General features: G+C 38.1%; 2 protein-coding genes across 4 annotated transcripts; one reads left to right on the top strand and one right to left on the bottom strand.

Annotated features, from left to right (window-relative positions):
* Positions 1–1,758: 1,758 nt before the first annotated feature.
* LOC122667630 (transcription factor TGA1-like) lies at positions 1,759–11,985 on the bottom strand. Of its 3 annotated transcripts, none has more exons than XM_043863990.1 (9): positions 11,623–11,985; positions 9,075–9,286; positions 8,897–8,971; positions 6,434–6,493; positions 6,262–6,339; positions 6,101–6,164; positions 4,662–4,933; positions 3,810–4,037; positions 1,759–2,330 (listed from the first exon to the last, which is right to left on the bottom strand). In XM_043863990.1, the coding sequence occupies exons 2-9, from the start codon at positions 9,231–9,233 to the stop codon at positions 2,160–2,162; spliced, it is 1,107 nt and encodes a 368-aa protein (XP_043719925.1). In that variant the 5' UTR covers positions 9,234–9,286; positions 11,623–11,985; the 3' UTR covers positions 1,759–2,159. The 3 variants fall into 3 exon arrangements, with proteins under 3 accessions (XP_043719925.1, XP_043719924.1, XP_043719926.1); XM_043863989.1 differs by having other exon boundaries at positions 9,075–9,243; XM_043863991.1 differs by having other exon boundaries at positions 1,759–2,312; positions 9,075–9,243; positions 11,623–11,983.
* Positions 10,690–20,449, top strand: LOC122667397 (E3 ubiquitin-protein ligase RNF144A-like). The gene is made up of 3 exons (XM_043863662.1): positions 10,690–10,743; positions 10,828–10,882; positions 19,767–20,449. Exons 1-3 carry the CDS (start codon positions 10,690–10,692, stop codon positions 20,447–20,449), a joined length of 792 nt encoding a protein of 263 aa, XP_043719597.1.
* The last annotated feature ends 2,021 nt before the right edge of the window (positions 20,450–22,470 follow it).

Here is a 22,470-nt window from a genome sequence, read left to right as displayed (position 1 = left end):
TCTACATGAGTAGAAGGATCTTTGACTGAGTGGATCAAGTGCATGTTCATCCAGTGAAGTCTCGGCCGATTTGTTTTTGCTAGTGGCAGCTGAGTTACCTGGTCAAACCAGTCATGTCCTTTTCCAGTTCAACTTTTTCTTTTTCTCTTTTTTTTTTTCTTGATGAAATCCACTTCATCCTATTGATGTGGCAAGTTTAAGTACTATCTCTCCGGTTCCTTATCGGAAGGAGCATTTTCTCCCTTTGTCCTTTTTCTCCCAACTAAAAATATGTTGGGGATAAATTTCATTTTCTGTTTTCTTATAGCCTGATTAGTCAACTAAACTGCTTAAAGCCCGATTATAGACCGATTAGCCTGCTTCCCTTATATCCAATTATAGATTGGTAACCAATTGATTGATAAAAAGTTAAAAACGTGTCCATGACTTATGAGGCCTGATAACCTAATGGAAGGAAATGGTCCGGGGCCTTACAAATAGTGAAAAATCCTGACTTAACCCATCAACCTTTTAAAGTCAGGGGTTTCTTTGTAATTTCACCCCTTCTCTTCTCTTGTCCTCCGTTTCCGATTTCCCCACTCCCTCACCTCTCCGTCTCCAACAAAAACCCTGAAGAAGCATATACTGAATTTTAACACAAACAACAAATTAAGAGATCCTGAAGTGTTGACGCAGCCAAGGAGTTCGATGCATTCCCTCTTTATTACCCTCTCTTATTTTCATTTTTCTGTGGTGGGGGTCTCTTTTCTCTCTGGAAATTAATGTATAGAAAGGCTTATTATCGCTTACAAATTTACAGCTACTCCTAGTTGAATTCCAGAGGTTCTTGGGATGGGGGGAGGGGGTTAATCATGTCTGGTTTCAAGGACTTGTCAAGCTTCTGTCAGCAAGAGAGTAAGTGGGTTTACCACTTACATGACTTATCGTCTTATCGAGGTTCTAATGGCAAGTATAATTTATAAGTTGAAGAGAAGGTGGTGGAGGAAGAGAGTTGCAGAAAGGGAAAGGAGAGGATGAGGAAGATCACTTGTAAAAAAGCTCCGTTAATTTTGGGCCTGATTCAACATACATCTTTCCCTTTTTTTTTGAAGGGAAAAAAACTAGCTGACATTTGTGTCGGAACCAAAGAGTTCTTTCCCATTCCAGCAAGGTTCTCGTCCTTCGTACAGCAACCATCAGTGCTTGTTTGCTTCAAAGATCGACACTTGAATGTACAAACATGAGTTGCAGACTTGCAGGTGGCAGAACCGCGAGTTGCAGAAAGAGGAAAATACGGACGAGAGGGAAGGGGAGTGAGAAGACCCAAATACCATTTATCCGTGGATTAAGAGGTTCTTTCATCACTGTAAGTTAAGGGAAACTTGGTCCAACTACTAATGAAATATCACTGGAATTTTGCAGCTTTTTCCTTTTCTTAATTGATAACTTCTTAGAGGTTTAGAGAATTTGCACACCACAGTGGATTCACGCTAGCAAAACCCTTCAAAAATGACGGATAATGGTATGGTGTTGCAGCGGATGATTAACTTGAGACTTGCTGGAACTCTCTTCCTAAGATCAGACATAATTGTGTTTATCCTTTCTGTTCCCCACCCCCACCCCCACCTTTTGTAGCTGCACATGAAGGACTCATTATTTATTAAGGTTAATTAATTGGAAAACATCTTATACAAACCTGTCTACAAACATCTTATCCATAATCTTTATCATATCTTCTAAAATCAAATAGAACTTAAAAAAGCCAACTCACCATGTAGTAATATGAATATACATCTTTCCTCTCCAAGATCCTTACAGTGCAGATAACTATTCTATAATTTACATAAGAAGTCCCTTTTCCGCTCAAACATTAAAACCTAGAACTCAACAATTTTGTCTAAATATATATTACAATTTTCCATTGGAGACACATTCACAGAACAGAACCTCCCTTGACAGATGGCACATGGAGTTTCATATATTTACAGTTCTTTCAATGGTGGGGCACTGCTTCAAAAATGTCAGCAGCTTAGCTTAGATGATGTTCATAAGATGCTAATAATGACCACTATTGAAAGGGCTTCTGCTTAGCATGTAGCATTTTCCCTTGCTGTTGAGACATGATTCTCCAGCCCAGTATCATAACCAATAAACATTAAGGTCACCATGTCTTTCATAGATTAGGCTGGCTCACGAGGACAGGCAGCCCAAATTGAACTTAGGGCTCTAAGGCAGTGGAAGTAATCTCCCAAGGCAACCAGACCTTGAGCTGCTTGACGGGTAGTCAGGATGCGAGTCATTTGCAGCAGGGTCTGCTGGCGAATGTGGTCTGCCTGTTTGGAAGAAAACAACTGTAGCTAGTTCACTAAACAAATTAGAAAAGTTGTTTGGATCGACAGGGTGAAGTTCCAAAAAGCAACAAATTAAACAAGCCAAATCCATAACTTTTGAGTATTGCTGGTGAATTTTTCTATGAACAGAATACACTTTCCATCTAGAGAACTCTTCACTGGATTCAAAGAACTTGAATGGAGAACAAGGGTCCTGAATCTCTATCAAAACCCTTTAAACTAAGGTCCTATCACCACACCGTCTGCACAAAAAAAATTTTCCCAAATTTGGTGACAGGTTTGTCTTTGACCAGACTTTGACCAGCGGACGATTTTGGGTACTAGACTTCAACCCTCAGATATCGTCACAATTCCAAACAAATAGACAATCAGTTTTCACATGGGATAATCAGTCTACCATTCAGGTAGTAGTTCAGCTAAAAATTTAAAGATTATCACAATGTTGAATCTTATACAAGACTTTAAAATCCCATCCTCCAATGCAACAAATACCAACTATTTCAATTCATAGCTAGATCTGGGAGCCTGCCTATACAAAGAAATTTCCTTTCCACAACCAAGTGATAACTCTTAACTTCCTCCACATATTGAGGGACTATCACTCAGAAAGCATTTCTAACTCAGCATGATCTCAAGGTAAAGTGAAACTTTCCCACCTTGAGTTGCTCTTCAAGTGATTCCTCCTCAAGAACCTTGCCAGGTTCTAGGAAATAGTTAATGATTAATCTACTTCTGGAAATTTGATTACTCCACAGGAAACAGATCTTGCATGTTAATTTTTAAAGACAGGTCATTTTGGATCACATCCAGAGACCTTGCAATTAGAAACCCCGCCTCACCCCCATGAGGGGTTTTGAAATGGCCTATCCAGGCAATCTACCAGACAGATGACCCCTAGATTGCACCACATGTACACAATCCATGACCATAGCAAACCTCCTGTATTGGAACCTTCACCTATACATGACAGCCAGTGAAATATTGTTTGGTCCTAATGAAAAATGGCAAAGGAAGAGTTTTCTGGCCACACTTCACAGGTACTGGGCAAAAACCCAACAAATAGGGGGAAGATGATGCAGCAAGAGCGATGGACCTCAGCTTTCATGTCTATCCTATCAGGTCCACCCAAAATCCATGGGAAGTGCCTCCAGGAGGCCCTTAAAAATATCTCCATCTTAACAAACATACTAATTATCTGAAAGTTTTATGCAAAGAAAAGATTCCATTTAGGCAAAGGATGACAAATAAATATCTCAAGAACCATAATACATGAGAAATGAAAGAGAAAGCAAAAAACTGAATTTGGAGTAAGATACACAGAAAATATAAAAAAAAAAAAAAAAGCATCCCAGTGCACGAGGTCCTGCTACTGCAGGGTCTGGAGGGGAAATATACCCAGCCTTATCCCCTGCTTTGCAGGAGAGGTTGTTTCCAAGATGCACGGAAACTAACTACATGATAATAAGAGTGATATGATACCTGGTTCACGAAGCTTACAATATCATCCAATTTCTCCATCGCTTTAGTCATCTGTGATGCGTAACTTTCGGCTCCCAGTGGATCAGCTGCAAGTGTCTCAGCCAGCGTTAGCTGCAGTTTTTCCATCCCTTGTGAAAGAGCATCCTCTGCTTGCTGAGATGATTGTTGGAGGTTGTAGACATCCATAAGCTGTTGTTCTGTTAGAGTGTCAAGTTGCTGTAGGAGAACCTGAAACCAACACAAGTAAAGATCCGAAGGTTAATTGAAGGAATGTGCTACCCATCCAGCAGGCAGTTTGACCAGATCCACCGCCCCTCCACGTGGCTCTAAATGGTGGACTGTGAAGGTACCCTTTCCTTCATAGGGACACATCAACGACATTTTCCTTGACGAATCAAGGACACAACGATGATAATAACAAGAAGAAGAACAATAATAATTCAAAAAAATTGGGTCAGTATGTCTCTATTTAATCCTTAGCTTGTTGACCAGAAAACCGAAAAAGATAGATTATGAAAAACTTAATGCAACAATAATAATAATTCCAACAAATGGGGTCAGTATGTCTCTGTTTAATCCTTAGCTTGTTGACCACAAAAACGAAAAAGAACAATTATGATAAACTAATGTTAGTCAAGATAGCAAATAATAGAATAAAGGGAGGCATAAGAAAACAAGAGACATGTGCTGATTAGGAGTCCATTAACTGAAGAAGTAGCAAGTGAAAGGATGTCCTTGGTACCACACAAGTAAAAGATTAGTAGAGACCATGTTCATCATTGGTAAGCACTGAAAAATCCACAATCTCCATTAACTTAACAATTCATCACCATTAACTTAACAATTCATCACCTTTAGAAGCTCAGATGGTCGAAATCCTCCAATCCACATGAAAAAACGCTCAGCTGATGTTTTCCACATGCCAGACATTACATAGAAAACATCAGCTCTTGCTGCAGCTCCTTTCATGCGGAAAAGATCATAGTAGTGGTTCATGCCACAATCTACAAGTATGCGAAGTTCTATATCAGTTACACAAGCTTGCAAAGCAGTTCTTAATTCATGTGTTTGTCTCGTTTGTTCTTCAACCCAGTGCCCATACTCCATCTCAAATGTAGCAACTCCTGAAAGATCCCCAGACAAGCATCAGGAAGGCCAGTGGTAAAATACAGAAAAGCATTTTAGAAGTAACCCATAGGCAGTGCAATTCTTAGCAAGCACACCCAAAGAATGGCTCTCCCCTTCCCCTATTTGCTTTTGACTGGTAACAAGAGGAGAGATGCACTACGCAAGCATACCCAAATCAAGAAGCAGGAATAGATGGTGGGGCAGGATGCAACATCATTTCTTATGGGAAAGGCCAGATAACAAATGAAACCTCAACCAGCTTATAGCTTTAGCAAAGAGAAGGGGATGGGGATGGATGGAACACAGAAACCTTTTCTTCATTTGTTACAATAACTGAATGTCCTCAAAAAGATCCTCACATGGCCAAGGTATATGAAATTTGGAGGTTCCCAATGGATAAGAAATTGAAATTTGACAGGCACCTAGATCTGGTCTGGAAATGGGGATCCAATGCTGGAAACTTTCCTTCGTTTCGTTTTCAAAAGATAAACAGAAATCTTCAAAAAGTCTTCACAGCTGGTCAAGGTATATCAAATAGGAGGTACTTCCCCTCCATGAGTTTCTCAGGTTATCCAGAGTTTTCTTTACCAATGACAGATGTAATGCCTTTCTCCCAAAATAAATGACATCACAGCTATTACCCTGCTTATCCTCATCTATATACCAGCTTCCCCCTATGGAGTGCAAAGAAAATGTGAATGACCATTTTGGAGGAGAGTGATCAGTGTTTAACAAGCACCAAATAACTGGATATTGGATACAAGAAAGAATGTAGGAAATTCCAGAAATATTTTCCCAGCAAAGGATACCCAGTCTAATGATGGCTAAAGAAGAAATTGAGTGAGACTTCCATTAGTGTCACCTTCACTTACTTGAAATTCTATCTGAAACCAGAGTTTTGAGGTGCTAAAGTCAAATTGACTGTACTTATCCAAGGTATACAACAACAAATAATAAATGACTTAGAGTTAGAAACAATATGCTATATTTTTAATTATTTTTCATCTAGGGCATAGCATCTTAGCTTCCTACACTATGCTTTTCCATGTGCACAAAATACCAATGGAACTCAAAATCATCAAGTACAATTTTGGAAAGATAAGCATGTTATGATGATAACCATGGTTGGTTATTCATATCCGCAGAAGCAACAGATAATAAACCTGAGTTAACAGTTTCAGACAGCCCCAGATGGTTAGTATCATAAGCACCACCTACGTATACACCCTGCATAAAGACATTCACTGCATTAATTAACAGGAAAATAAATTGAAATTTTATTGATAGATAGAAGTAATAGAAGATGAAGGGAGTTTTGACACACCTGTTGTCTAACTCGCTCAAGCTCCTGTTCCAATTGTGTAAGCTTTAAACGACTTGACTCTAACTGTTGCACATAAGCCTATGAAGCATGGATTCATAAACTGTTAATATCCAAGTCCTAACAGTAAAAGAACTTCAATGAAAGACCAATTTTCATAGGTATCAATTCAAACCTTTTTACGCAGACGACTTTTACGGGCAGCCTCACGATTTTGTGCAAGACGTCTTAATACCTGTACATAAATTAGTACACCTTATAAAACAGAAGCTAAAACTGATATTTAACTAAGAAAATAACATAAAGATCTCTTTGACATGATTCTGAAATGTCCAAATAGTAAGGTTTGGCCTGTGACTAATGTTTTGGGCTAAATTTTGACCTGGTTCAATCTAAAATTTTAGACAATATCAAGATCCAGTCAAATTTAAGCTAGGTTTTGACCTGATTCTTAAAAAATCTTTATCCACTTCTATCTTTTCTTCGATTTCTTTTTAATATATTCTGACTTGCTAAATCTCCTTTGTTGAAGTACAGTTCACGTGAACAGTGATTTGGCTAATATGTGTCTCTTCTATTGTGTTTTATAATTAGGATTATAAAGATAATCTTCAAGAAGAAATCCCAGATTGAGTCTACAAGAAGAACCACAGGTTGAAAAGAATAGCCTCCAATCGATGATCGATCATGTATAGCAGATAAGTGAATAGAACCCTAGTTTTCAATTGAAAACTCCATCTAGGGTTTAATGTGTAGTAATATGCAGGATGAGTGCTGCACCCTTTTAAGAAGAACTTGAAAAGACCTTCAAACCAGAATCGCAGATTAACAATCAATTAATGATTGTGCTCTGATACCAAGTAGCAGAATGTACCTTTAGAAACCAGAACCGAGAAAGGGAGAGGAGAGAAGAGAAGAGTGGAGAGCTGTCAAGAATAATCGAACTTGACCGCCCTCACCCAGCCTTTATTTATATGAAAAGATTACAGCCAAAGGGGGATTCCTAATCATATTAGGAATCCTAGTTACAAAAGAAAACCAGAAACTAATCCTATTAGCAATCCTAGTTACAATAGGAAAATAGAAACTAAACAGAAATTAGAAACTAGGACTTTATAATCCTAATTATAAAACACAAATAGAAAAGACAAATATCAGCTAAATCACTGTTCATGTGAACAGTACTTCAACATCCTTTATTGTCCTATTATTCTATTTCTCAGTTTTCTTTCCTATCCTATTAGAAAATTTAACTTCATAGCATTCGGAGACTTGAACTTTATAGCTTTTGTTTTAGTTGCCCTCAAAACATGAATGAGTAAGAAACTAAATAAGAGAAACTAATTTTTATCAAAGACTGAACTAGCTCCGATTTTGTTTACACTCTCTAAAGTCTACATTACAAATAAAATACCTGAAGACAAATATAGCAAGAAGGCATCCGAGGGACCTCACCGATTCTGATTCATGAACAGAAATAACATTTGTTTTATCCTTTCACTTTTATGATTTCCTTCATTGACATTGAAGGAACGGATTTTGCAAATTTGCAATCTATTTTTGGGCTAACAAATATCCCCCTATCATCTGCTTACAGAGCATTCATTAAATAAGGTAAAAGTACACACCTAAATGCTTACTTATTAAGTGCAGAGAAAGGGAACATGATACAAAAAGAGCAAATGGAATTATTCATAGAAAACTCCTATGACAATATACCAATGGATAACAAGAAAACCCAAAAAGGATATGCAAAACCCTCGTCAAGATTCCGGATGAAAAATATACTCAAAAACATCTCTGCAATGAAGAGGAGAATTCTAACATTCATTAAATTGGCATGCAAAGCTTTCACCTCAAGACTGAGGCATTTATAAGCAATTAAGTATTACGTACTAGCATATAAGAAAAAGAGCAAAACGTGCATCAAAAGCTTTTTTGGATGAGCGAACATGCATCAAAAGTTGTTTTACAGTGAGGAAAAAGGAATAGCTGAAAGAAGCTGCAGATTGACAACAACCAGATTAAAAATAATCTCCAAAACAATTTTTTAATGGTCGGACCAATACGGTTCCAAATTTTCTGAGTTGACTCCAGAAATCAAGGCTCAAAAGGCATTTCATGGCTCCATCTAGTTGCAAGTAAAAGGAAGGGAAGGGAAGGGAAGGGAAGTGAAATTGATTTAAAAAAGAAAGGAAACTTGTATAATGATGATTCTGTGACCAACTTAAAACTCTTATATATTAGGTAATTATAATTTTCAGATGTAATCTGTATTTTCCTTTTCAAATCTAAGGAATTTGGTTGCAAAAGTTTCCATTATAGTTTTATGTTAACATCATTTCTCTTTCCTTGATTTCCCTCCAACCAGACACATAATGTGTAATATAATTTATAAGATTGGCATGCTCGAAAGCGGTGGGAAAGGACACGAGTGCTTATGATTTTCTATGGCTCTGAATAGAGTAGAATGGAAGAAGAGGATTCATTAACCAACCCCAAGTAAGCCTCCTTATGTTGGCAACTACAGCTCCTAGAAACCTAAAAAAATTAAATAAGAAACCTGGACGAGAAGGAAAGTTGTATTGATTAGGAGAGAGAGATGATTGATGAATTGTCAATGACACAATCTATTTACCTTATCAGACAGTTTTCTTGCTTCTTGGTTGTATTTTTTTGAAGGACCCAGTGCTCCATGAGAAGTCTCTTCTGACTAGAAAAGCCATATTAGATAAATGAGAATAGAAAAGTAATGAGAGAAGTATTGTTTCTGGCTTCCAGTAACCAAAGATAGAGTAAGCATCAAGAATTCACACCTTGTCGTCAAGCTTTGTCTCCACCCCAACAATCGTAGATAACCCAGTATTTGGACTGGAACTGCCTTTGAGGGACTCACCCCACATGCTAATCAGGTGGGCTGGCTGATATAAACCCATCGTTCTTGAAGCGGGAAATTGGGTCGACGGAGAGTTCATATTATTTTGGCTGAAAACAAAAGGCAACGTTACTCATCTGCAGCATTGCATTACTGCAAATAAAAGATACAGATAGGATAACCAGCAGAGATATTAGAAATTATCAGAGAAAGCAGCTAGTAACATAACTAGACAAATTCAAGAAAATATTACATAATTACATGCATATAACATGAAAAGAAAAGCAAAAGTGAGAAAGAAATTTAGTTTGGCAAAGCCGCTTTATAGACACAATAAAGTCCAGCTAGAACTTTTAACTGTACCACTATTGACCAGAGCATCAGCTATAATTATCCGGAGAAGTTGCAATGTTGCTTGATGGTCTCACACAATCTGGAACTTCCACAGTTTCGTGTCATAAGAATGAAAAGTAGAATCCTAGTCATAATGAAGCTTTAGAGTTCACTATGTGTAGCTTCAAATCACTAGATAGAACTATTAGGTTATGACAAATCCCAGGTCGAGTGTAACTTCAAACTGCTGACATGGGAATGGAAGCCATCAAATCTGGTCAGAATGAATCTCTTCCAATGCAATATAAGAACAGGAGAGAATCTTGAGACGGCTTTAGAGTTCACAGTGGAAGCTTACAGCTCATGATATCAAGCCATATCATTAAAGGTGAATTGTTTTTAACAAACAATCTAAAAAATATATATATGTTGATTGAAAATAAACAAAAGATAGACATGATGATTAGCACTTTCTTTTCATTTTGTTCTTTTGTTGTTCTAAGGGCAGTTTGGCCATTTACTTTCAACTTCAATGTATAGAACAACTGACATTCTGGTAAACAGTTCTGTTCTCATTGCATGTCACTCTTGCCAGATAATCTTCACACATCATTAACACATTCAACTATTATGGCAGACAGGCAATCTAAATGATTTTCAATAAATGCAGAAGAGTATAAGTATAACCCATTATCCTGATGAAGTCAGTGTATGCATATTTCAAACAAGCAGAACATAAGTAGCTGTTTACCTGCAACTAAACCAGCTCTGGTTATGTCACTTCTAAGTTGCAGAATGGGTTTTAATCTCAATGAGACTGTTAATAAGGGATCAAGTTCCACGTAATATGGGAGCATAGCTATGACTCAATAGAATGAATTTTCTTGGGAGTGCTAAATTCCCTACACCAAGATAGCAAGATCTTGTAAGCCACCACAGGATAATAGAATATGCATAAATATTGTCAGTACATAGACTCACTACTTAGTTCTATTCAATGCTCACAGTATAATACCCAGAAAATGTTCATAGTATGCTATTTCACCTCTAGATATTACATGCCAGGGGCTTAAAAAATTCAATGAATTTTTAGGATAACATGGTACTAGCACTTCTGGATTATAGCTCATGAGAAGACACCCTGCAACAACACCCCCCCCCCATGGATAGAACAAGCTTGAAGCTGCAACCTATAGTCACCATTTGATCCTAACCAGTAAGCAATGAGAGAGGGGAATCAGTCACATGGTGGTATAATGATAGTTTCTAGGAATGAGGTTTTAGCATGAAAGCATAGAAAGTATAAAGCATAGGGTTAGAATTTGAACTGCAATTCTGAACTTCTTTCTCATCATTCACAGGTGTCAAGCTTTGAAGACGCTAACTTAAGCATAGAACCTGATCAACCTCAAAGAGGTAAAATGTATTGAAGAAGCTGAAAGAGAGACACAGGTGGAACATAGTCCATCTAATCAATTACATCCTGAAAGTCTTATCAATTGACTCCAAGATTTCCTCTAGAGCTTTTGTACTCTATTTTAAACATTTTCTTCTTCTACATTTTTCAAATTTTTTTTTAAATATATTTTTTTTTCTTTTTTTTCTTTTTTTCCATTTTTGTTTGAAGGAAAGAAAAACATATTGTCTCAGCCCACATCGAAGGACCATGGAAAGCATCAATTAAAGCAAAGAGTGGCTGAGCCAAGAAGACAATAACCACCCAGATTTCATCACAAGATAATCCATCCAACCTTACCTAAGCACGCCACGTTTGGTTATACTGCTTGCATCAGGTTGAGATTCCATGTGTCCACCATTAAGGAATCCATCTACCATTCTAGTACCAAATTACCCTCATCTACCCAAAAATAGAAAAACCCAGATAGTATCACCAAAGAAGCAGAGAATTGATATTTTTCACCAAAAATGTCCCAACAACATTTGTAACTTCATTTCAAAACGAAACTTATAACAAAGTAGAAGCTAGTTCTGTACGGAATCTTATTGTTCTAATCAATAGAGGAGAACAGAGTCTACTCAACAGCTTATGATAAAAGCAAGCAGGAGAGACATAACAGAAGCTCCTAGCAATCAAGATATGCAGAAACAACAGTAAATTCAAACAAATTCAATCACCAAAACAATTAGAACACAACCTTTAAATCCAAGGGAAAATTCCCGCTCAATTCTCTACTCTTGGAAGCTCAAATCCTTGTAGTCCCAGAGCATAGAAAACTTCCCCAATCCAAAACTTCTCCCTCTCCCTCTCTCAAAACCTAGTTTCTTAAAACCCCTAACATCCATTCCTCAAAACTCTCAGTGGGATCGAATCGAAAGCAAAGCAAAGCAAAGCAACAGTTTAAAACACAAGTAGACGAGCAGGAGAAATTTAAATAAAATAATAATGGAAATTATTATAAGCTCTCCCTTTTTATCATCTACTACAGTCAACGGTTAACATTAGTCATATTTCCACTAAATCGCTACTTTGAAAATGCGCACCAGGTCACTTCACTTCCGTTCCCTTCCCTTAACCAACGCACCCATTTAATGGTCTTAACCTTCACCACACACCACCATGACGTCATTCCCCGGCGAACCAGTTAACGGTACCGAAATTCACCGGAGACTCGGAGTAATTTTAAAGAATTTTTAGATTGCGTGATCATTTTCATCGTCTGTGTCGTCGTTGTCTGCTTGATTTCAACGGAAGCTGACGTGTCCAACATGCGTGTGAACTCTGAATTGTCTCCTACTAAGGAAGCTTATCACTAAGTTACGCTTTGGTGTGTGAGTGTATCACCTGATTAACCTACGCACGCCCTTTCTTTGTACACAAGTGTTTGAGAATTGGAGATCTGACGGTTGAGAAGAGTCAAGTGCATCATGGTCTATCGACTAGAGTAATACAGAGGCTCAGACTCCATATATCGGATTATTCGGATAAGGAGACAATGGCTTGTTTAATTAGGGCTTAAGTGGGTTTGTGACGTCACTACTCCAAACGTCTAGTTTTAATGGTGTTTAAAAATAAATTAAAAAATTAGACTTAAAAGCTGCGCCAAACACGGTCTTATTAGATATGGTAAGTATAGGCATGAAGCGCACAACGGGGAGCTAGGCTGTTGTTGGTAGATATGGTAAGTTTTTTATGTTAATAAGATCATCAAATATGACATCAGCCGTTGGTGTCCATAGTCACTCTCTATGTATAATATCATCAATTATTGAGGTTTTGGGATCCCTTATTAATTTTCCTATTTCGATTTCCAATGATTTTTTTTGAATTAATTAAATTTTTTGGTAACATATTATTGATGGCTGAGCTTTACCTAACGTTGTCTCAAACCCACAGGCAAATTTACATCCTAACCCTCTATATATTATATATGATCGAGAGAGATCTTTACACAATTAAGTGTCTTAGGTCAATGGGTGAGTATGTCTAAGTATCTATCCAGGGGCAGAGGCATCTCATGCTTTCTTGTGAGAATGCATGGAAAACACCACCAAGTAGAGATCTTTTTCCTATTATATAATTCTTAAGACTCAAGGTCATGAGAGCTAAGGTCAATCATTGTTTTAGTACACGGTATCAGAACAGGTATTGGCAACATGCAAAATCAATACGATATCGATATGGTATCATATGGTATCGACCTGGATTGATTATAACGAACAAAATTACCCCTGAAATTCTTTAAAAAATAAGTTTTTTGACCATTTTACCCTTTGTCCGTATCGTGCTACCGATACAATATTGATACAGTATCGATGTCGATGACTGATAGAAACCAATACGTATCGCCCGATACCAGCGATACAATACCTTATAACCATGAGGCGAATACATTGGCAGGGTTATTGATCAACTAATATTTAAACCCGACACGATTAGTAATAGATGAAAACCATTCTTAGGTTTCAACCAATCAATTCAGGTTGAGCCTACTAGTGTGGGCCAACTTTTGATACCCTAGGGTAATCTACAACAGACGAAAGACAAAAAATAGAAGAAAAGGGGAAAATGGTGATGTTAACTAATAGAATAAACTATTTTGGGATAGTTATCCTTGTCCAAATGAGTTATCTTGACGTATTATTAGCCAAAGAAGGTGGACTAGGCTTTTGAATCAACAAGATTCTCTCCCACACGCTCGTGCATCTCACTCACTATATATACCCACCACTACCGCCCAATTATAGCCCAACACTATGGCTCTCTTTTGCTTTAATATAAGATTAGGATTCTTCTTTCTCCGGAGAGAGAGAGAGAGACAAGTGGGGTTTCATACTTTCATTTGGTGTTATCCATTAATTAATTAAAAGGGAAAAGAGATAACATGGGTGTGTAGTCAGGGAATAAGGGTTTGTTACGTCCAACTCTTGCCACACAGCATTTCAAATAGGCTAATCCAAACCATTAGATCGACGGAGTTCATATTGTGGTCCCATGCAAAATCTAGGCCATATTTTTATTATATGGTCCATCAAACATTGCACATTTTCACTTGCAATTTTTGAATCACATAATCCTTCAAAGATTTGTGTTTTTTGTTTTGTTTATTAATATAGGATAATACAATTAGGGGGAAGTGTTCTGTGTCGAGGAACGTGGCTCTTGCGCACAAATGGGGGCCAATGACAGAATACATAGGGACATCAAAAGGAGTGTCATATGCACATTCTATTGGGGCGAGGGTGGTCATTCTGTCTCCCCACCTCTCATCCCATGTGTCTGAACATAGGATGTATCTTTTTGTAAAATATTCAAACTTGTTACATGAATAGAAGATAATGAAAACCATCCATCATGGCATTGAGTGTCATGTGATTTGTCATAAAGCAAAATTAGTGATGGATGTGTGAGATGTGGAACAATTTTGAAATAGACTAGGAATCGCTACAACACCAGATTATAGTTTCCCATTAATGAGGGAGTGGGAAACCAAATCATCTAATAGGGTTTAACGGAGAGAGAGAGAGAGTGTGGGATCCATAGTGGGATGTGAGGATGTGCGTAGAAATCTGCACACTAAGCATCGTGACAATTTTTTTCTTTAATTTAATATAAAACAATTAAGTTTAGAAACTTTGATGACTAAACGTCACAAATGGATGTGATATAAGATAATATTATTAATTCATTTCTAAAGTTTGATTTTATAATGGACAAAAGGACCACCTAGTACGTGTAAGAGAATCCCAAAAAGAGAGATTTATTTTTTGGGAGCAGGTTTTATAGATGGGCTATCCAAAGATTCCTATGGACAAAACACCTATATATTAAACATTCCTGGATTAATTGGGGGGCTGAAGTTTTGTAGAGATATAAATCCAAAGGTTCATGCGCCCAAGGGGGGAGGGAAATTCTGTGGAAAAATATATCCAAAGGTACCTTACTTATATGTCAAGTTTTAGTTCAATTGAAATTGATCAAATAGTAGTATGATCGAGAGATATGTATATTTCCAAAAACCCTCATGATACATATATTTAGTTCATTGATTATGTGATCAATTTCTTTTATTTATTTATTAAGAGAGGGTTCTATAAACAACGGCATAGAATAATGCACCATAGGAGGGGGCAACAAGGTCATTTTATATGAGGAGAAGAGCGGCAAGGAGAGGAGGTGTTATTTTATCCTCCCGTAGTGGGATTGAGATCCTCTCCAGTGCACTAGTGCGCCGGACAGTGTCCCACGCAGATCGTGCAACTGGGGGGCTTCAATCCACACCATCGTATGCATCCCGATGCAGTGGTGTGTGGATTGAGGCCTCCCCAAGCGGACGATGTGCACTGGACATCGTCCCGCGCGGGAGAGGATCTCAATCCCCCGTAGTGGCTCATTTAGTCATTCCTAATACTCGGGTAGATGACACCTGATTAGTTGCATTGATTGATTCACAAATTCTTCAATTTATAGACTCATTTGTGTAATCATTACGTGTATAGTTGTCATATAACTCTTGGAGTGTCTTTATTCTTCAAACATCTATATTTCACAACTAAGAATCACCTCTTTCCTCTCATTACTCTTTGATTAGATCATCTTCTTTTTTTTTTTTCTTTTTTTTTTTTTTGATAAGTGATTAGATCATCTTTTTCATTATTACTTTGTGTGTCTAGGCGTGGGAACCACGCAAGATGCACGATCGGATAGCGTTCTATAATCCTTAGTTTAAATAAAATATTTTTGGGAAGAGCTAAATAAGTGGGCCCCACAAAGTACGTGTCATTAGCCACTGACACGTTTGTTTATTTGAGATTGAGGTGTGTATCTATGGCATGGTTCTAAGAACGGTTTTGCTAGTCACCGATATTGATACCAATATAGTGCCGATACCGTATTGGTAGCACGGTAAAGACAAGGGGTAAAATAATTAGAAAATTCATTTTTAAAGAAAATTCAAGGGTAATTTCATCCGATACGATTGATCCAGACCGATACCGTATTGATTTTATGTATTATCGATACCCGTTCTGATATCGTGCACTAAAACCATGCTTTATGGACCTGTGGTTGAGTGGTCTACTTCAAAAGTAGTAGATGGGTGGCAATGTGGCATCCCTGAAATTGAATGGGAAGAGGAGAAAATGAACGAGTCTGTGGACGTGGCGAGCCTCACACGTTTGTGGAAGCCAAGCGAAGCGCTGGTCAGAGAGAAAGTACACAATCTGAATCCACAACACTTCAGAGTGGAATATGAATAAGATGGCCCGCTCCATTTTTAATTTTATGTTCAGAAAACCTTTATATATTCCATCACTAGCAAAAAAAAAAAAAAAAAAAAAAAAGTACCTGACGATCCATTAATTTTGCCAAGGCATCACTATCAGTCCATTAACATATGTCACTACCCTTCCCACCAATTACAATACGGTTAAAAGGCATCTTAAGGGTGGACTTTCTAATTTGATATTTACAAACAAAGGTCGTATGGATAAGGTAGTAAGGATGAGAGTGATCGATCTCTTACCGCATTTTGAAAATGAAACAGTTAGAATTCGAGTAGAGATACATTATATTTGGACAACAAAAGGTCATCATATCTATTTTGCATTTTCTCCAATTTCTAAGGCTAATGCTCAAGTAAGACCACACAGTTTTTCAACAAGCATTGTTTTTTTATTCAAGATTTAATGTTCGTTAAATAGGATGTACAAGAGGGTCAAGATACAAATGATTGTAGGGTTTTATTTTCTTTGAGGTGGGATGGGATTAAGAAAGAGAAATCAATGTCGATACTCTACTCTTTTATTTTTATTTTTTTTTTTTTATAAATATTCTGTTATATTGATATCATTAAGGGTGTCAAAACTTAGCCCGAACTGTTAAGATCGATAAAAAAAAACCCGAGATCAAATTGAATCGATCCTTATTGAATAAGTTTTGGACTAGGTATGACGGGACCGATTGAAAATCGGATCGCACCAGATCAACCAATAACAAATCAAAAATCGAATCGAATGAAACCAATAAAAAAAAAATGAGTATAAGGTTATGACTAATTTAATTGATTTCAATATTAATGAGCAAATTTATGGTTGTAAGAAAAATTATAACAAATAAATGAGTATGAAGTTATGAAAATAGGAAACTTGATTTGTAACAATATTTCTTCCATTGATCTCCTTTTTAAGTGAGGATCAATGAAATATTTTATTTAGTTGAAAAAAGAAAGAGAAGAAAATAAGCACAAATCGAACTTAACTTGTTTTAAAAAAGTCGGTACCGAATCGAATCCTAACCGCTATCAACCCATTATCACAAATTAAAATGATACAAAATCAAACCGCACCGAAATTGAAATGAATCGAAACTGAAAAGTTCTTATTGGTTCGATTTTGATTTCTCTAAAAATCACACTGAAATCAAAAAAATCGAACCAAACCGACCGATTGACACCCCTAGACATCATATATATCTAGAAAAGAAGAAAAAATCTTTTGAATGTCGAATCTTCTATAAGGGAATCCAGGTCATTAAATAGACAGAGAGAGAGTGCATACATTACGGTCGCATGCCACATCTTTTTCCCATTAATCTAATGTGTTTTTTTTTTGGGGAGGGGGGGGGGGGGGGCGGTACACTAATGTGTGTTGTTTGGGATCATGGGAGTGGGGGCTCTCAATCGGAAGTAAATCTACAGGCTCTTCAATAATGTCACATGACAGCTTCAGTGGGGTTGAAATTTTGTCTACATGTTACCCCGAAGTCTTGCAGACATTTCAAGTTTCATCCAATACAAGTTTGCCAAGTGGTAAAACAAGCTATTGAAAAAGAAACAAAGATTACCATTTGGTGAATGGACATAAACAGAGTTTATACTTGGAGATGAGAATTAGGGATGTAAACGGATTGGATTCGGATCGGATATGGATCGGATGTGATCGGAGCTGGATATTCCCTGGCCGAATACGGATACCTCTAAACGGATTCGGATGCTGATCGGATTCGGATTTTCGACCATCCGTTTACATATCTGCCTTGTGTAACCCGGACCTTCCTCCCCCTAGCGGATACAATTCTCTCTCAATCCATATCTCTTAGATCATGATTCTCTTTTCATCATATTATAGAACTTGTTTAATCTTCAAAAACCCTAAAAATCATTATTTACTTAATTTTTTATTATTAAGTATTTGGATTTTTTTTCGGACGGATTTTAATCGGAGTATTCGGATTATTTTTCGGATATCTCTAAACGAATACGGATGCCCCTAAACGAATACGGATGCGAATTCGGATTCGGATTTCGGTTATCCATTTACATCCCTATATGAGATGATAGATTTACTATTGGTCTGAAATTTGACATGTGATCAATCCACATCATTCATATACATTCAATGACCAGAATTGCCATCACTCTTTCACATGGCAAAAAATAGAAAGTATGCTGAAATATTCCTCCTGAGAGAAAAAAAAATGTAGTTATGTTTTATTAAAAAAAAAGCTTCATACTTGATAATTGTTAACCATCCATCTAAGTTTGGTTGAGTGGCTCATCTAATTGTGTCATGTAGAAGGATGATATGGGAATTCCGATTGTTCATGTATTAAATTTCAACCTCAAAATCAATCATATTTAATTTGATTTCGACTTTTTAGTCGCGGTGTTATTTCTGTTTACATGCTCTACGTTCGTTTCTGTGTTCAATTCTATCACAAAGATCATCATATTAGTTAGTACTGTTATTAACATACAAGGAACTACAATCGAATAAAGATGAGAAGTACATGCGTGGATCCATATCCTTTGAGTAGAATTGAAAAACCTAATCCTTGGATTTGAATCTCCCTTGAAGAAGCTTTTTGTCCTTTTTTTTCACTCTCTTCTGATCCCAAAACTAGGGTTACTAGTGTTGGCATTTAATGAGCCAATACGATGCCAACACTAACAATATATAGATTGAGGATAATGACCAATCTTGTAAGTAGAAACAATTATGAGCTCTATAATAAGGCATAATTACAAATAGGCCCCCACATACAAACTTACTTCACACTTTAAGATGGATCATAAAGCCCATGACCTATTAAAGAGATCACTTCTCAATATGGGCTTCATCAAACCAAACCCAATTAATAGTCAACAGTCTTCTCTAATCGAGTCCAGCCAATGTCTGTGCTAGCCCATACATGGTGAAAACCTTAATTTCTCCCAATTGGGTAGCATATGTCTTTTTTATTTTTTATTTTTCGTTTATTAGACTAGAAAAATAGAATGTGATCAAACAAGAACCGGTTAAATGAGTCCATAATAAGAGAATGCCTTGGTCCAAGTAAGACTACAAACACCCAATCATGAGCATCATGGCATCTAATGAGACATGAAACCCTACACGTCAAAGCGCTTGCACCCTCACCCTCTTTGGACTAAATAATGTGAAGATGTGGTATGCAAAAAACATGCAATTGTGATCAAGCATCTCAATTCCAAATTGGCCCAGAATTTAAACTAAAGTCCCATAGTTGCTCCATACATAGAAGCCCACTGACATTTATCCAGAACAGAGAATTTCATTCCTTTGTGATTCTGACTTTCTCTATTAAAGAGATTGGATTTGGAGTGGAAGTTGAATTCTGACTTTCTCTATTAAAAGGAAACGGCTGCAGAGGATTTTAATTCCAATTTCATACTCCATAATAGAATCTGATTTTGATCAGTTACTTACCTATTTCATATCAATGAGATCGACAAGAGAAGGAAAGGATTCCTACAAAAGAGGGAGAGATCCTATATATAGGGAACTTCATTCTCAGAGGTTCCATCAGCCAAACTGCAATAAGGCTCTGTCGACAAATCAGTGGAAGAAGAGGTTCCAAATCTTACTTGTGAGATTTGTGTAGAGCCCATGACAGAGATCAAGAAATTCAACAACAAAAATAGTTGTGCTCATCCATTCTGCTTAGATTGTATTGCTAAAAACATAGAAGCCAAGATAGGAGAGAACAGTACAGCAAAGGTGCCATGCCCAGCCTCAAACTGCGACAAGCTCTTGGATCCAATCTCATGTCGACCGATCCTCCCTGCCGGATTGTTCGAAAGATGGTGTGATGTGTTGTGTGAGTCTGCTGTTCTAAAGGGTGAGAGTGTGTACTGCTATTGCCCTTCTGCCACGTGCTCGGCGTTAGTCCTGAATGAGTGTGGGGGGAACATTACAAGGTCAGAGTGCCCAAATTGCAAAAAACTTTTCTGTTTCCAGTGCAAGATCCCTTGGCATGTGGGTTTTGGATGCAATGAGACCGAGCAATTGAGAGATGAAAATGACTTTCTCTTCGGCGAGCATGTTGAAAGGAACAACTGGAAGAGATGTCCAGGCTGCAACTTTCTCGTGGAGAAACTTGATGGATGCTCAAACATAAAATGCAGGTTTTTTTTTTTTGCCTCATCTGCTTCCTTTGCTTCACCCTTTTACTTTGTAGTGTTCATAATAGCTCATAGGCAATTTGTATCCTCTACTGCCGCCTAGTCGGTGTGCTTCCCCACACAGGCAGGGGCAATGACCGCCCTACCCACTGCCTGAGCGCTCTGCCTGGGTGGGGTATGGTGTCATTGCGCCCCTGTCTGTGTCAGGAAGCACGCCGGCAACACGGCCAGGCGGCAGTAGACGATCCGGATCCGCTCATAGGTGGGTAGGTCCTTGTGATAAGGACCTGTTGCCCATTTCATTGTTGCAGGAGCGCAATGACCGCTCTATCCACTGCCTGAGCGCCCTGTCTAGGTGGGGTAGGGCTGTCATTGCGCTCCTGCCTGTGTGAGAAAGCATGCCCGCAGCACGGGCTGGCGACAGTAGACAATCCGGATCCGCTCTTAGGTGGGTGGGTCCTGTTGCCCATTTCATTGGTGTAGTTTCAGCCCCAATAGTTGAGGGGAGAAAGTGGCTCAAATCTAAGCCCAAATTTCAATGAAATTACAAATTAAACTGCTGCATATGAAATTATATATTGGTAAATTTATCTAAAAACTAAAATTTATTAAAGACAAAACTGTTTGATACAATTTGATATGATCCAATACTCATAGTAATAATCATGAAACTAGGGCTGCAACATGGTCGGGTTGGGCCGGGCCTCTTAAAACCTCAGTCCAATCCTGAGTTCCCTTAATTGGGTCCAAACCCGGCCTGGCCCTGATTCAGGGCTAGAAAAATCCAACCTTGACCTGCCCTCAAGGTCGAGCTGGACTGACCCTGATTGGCCCTAACCATGGGGGGAAGGGAGATGCATGGGCTGCTGGGAAAAAGAAGAAGAAGAAAGAAGAAGAAAAAGAAAAATAAGAAGAAAAAACAGGAAGAAGACAAGGTTGGGTTTAGCCGATTGGGCTCAGCTCGAAGCCTCAAGCCTGGCCTGGCCCAGCCCTAACTTAGGGCCATAAATTCTCAACCATGACCCGCCTTTAGGGCCAAGGTATCTCAACCTAGGCCCTGTTCGGGCTCAAGGTGGGCCAGGTCGGGCTCTGCCCGTCGGGTCCAAACTTGCACCCCTACATGAAACTGCATTTTGCAATTTACCTTTTCTGACATTTTTCATAATTTTCTTTTAGGAAAAAATTGTCAGGAGACCTGTTTCTGAGTACATTCTTTTACATCCCCCCTATAGACTCCACACTCTCTTATTTTTAAAACCCAAAACCCACCCTGCTGATAGCTTGAAACTGCATTTTAGATGTTAAGAAAACAACGCCCAGAATGGCGATTTGCAGAAGAGAAACGAAAATAGAGAGAGAGAGAACACAAAGCACAACACAGAGATTTTACATGGTTCACCCCCAAGATGGAAGCTACATCCACGGTCGAGCAGTAGAACAGGTTTCACTATTTTCTCTGAAAATGTTACAAACCCTCATAACCTTATCTCAAAGAGATAAGAACATTATATAGGGAAGCCCTAATCCTAGAAAGTACACAAATGCCCCTAGCCCAAAAATTGCCAAAAAATCAGAGCCGGACCAAAACATAACACATGGCTCAAAAGTACTCATTTCGAAGATCTCGACGAGCCCAACACAACTCTAGAGCCCTGCCATTTTTCGGCAATCCGAGGTCGTTTCGAGGCCAAAACGGTCCTCCGAAGGTCTCAACCCCACTTTCTAAACCAAATCAGGCTTCACCAACAACACTAGAATCGTAACTCTCCCTCTCCTTTATTATTTTTTTTTTCCAAAACCCAAATCAGTCTTAGGTCCCAAATGCTCAACCTAGCTTGGCCAATGCGAGATAGATTATAAGATATGCCAAACCAAGCCCAGCTGCCCTTATTGCAACCCTAATTCAACTTTGTCTGACAAGGGACTGAAATGCCAGATCAAGCCCGTAAATTTTCCGACAGCTTAGGCTATATGGCCCTATGGCAGGATTGGTAGGTTGTGAATGATAAATTCTACCATGTTGAAGAATCAAATGACAAAATATAATAGTTGCATGTCTAGGAGATGGTCTAAATTGATCAAATGTCACATTTCAAACCTAAACTCAATCATTTTCCTCTCTTT

Source organism: Telopea speciosissima, chromosome 7 (genome assembly GCF_018873765.1).
Source record: "Telopea speciosissima isolate NSW1024214 ecotype Mountain lineage chromosome 7, Tspe_v1, whole genome shotgun sequence".
NCBI classification, from domain to species: domain Eukaryota; kingdom Viridiplantae; phylum Streptophyta; class Magnoliopsida; order Proteales; family Proteaceae; genus Telopea; species Telopea speciosissima.
This window is presented reverse-complemented; position numbering and strand designations above follow the sequence as displayed.

What these genes read in the sequence shown, in the direction of transcription:
- LOC122667630 (XM_043863990.1), bottom strand. Translation starts at nt 9,233, where the DNA reads ATGAACTCTCCGTCGACCCAATTTCCCGCTTCAAGAACGATGGGTTTA. An exon ending in GTCTGAAACTGTTAACTCAG is followed by an intron (nt 4,934 to 6,100) that starts GTTTATTATCTG and finishes GGGATCTTTCAG; the next exon opens with GAGTTGCTACATTTGAGATG. An exon ending in TTGTAAGCTTCGTGAACCAG is followed by an intron (nt 2,331 to 3,809) that starts GTATCATATCAC and finishes AACTAGCTACAG; the next exon opens with TTGTTTTCTTCCAAACAGGC.
- LOC122667397 (XM_043863662.1), top strand. Translation starts at nt 10,690, where the DNA reads ATGAGAGAGGGGAATCAGTCACATGGTGGTATAATGATAGTTTCTAGG. An exon ending in TGATAGTTTCTAGGAATGAG is followed by an intron (nt 10,744 to 10,827) that starts GTTTTAGCATGA and finishes CATCATTCACAG; the next exon opens with GTGTCAAGCTTTGAAGACGC. An exon ending in ACCTGATCAACCTCAAAGAG is followed by an intron (nt 10,883 to 19,766) that starts GTAAAATGTATT and finishes AACTGCAATAAG; the next exon opens with GCTCTGTCGACAAATCAGTG.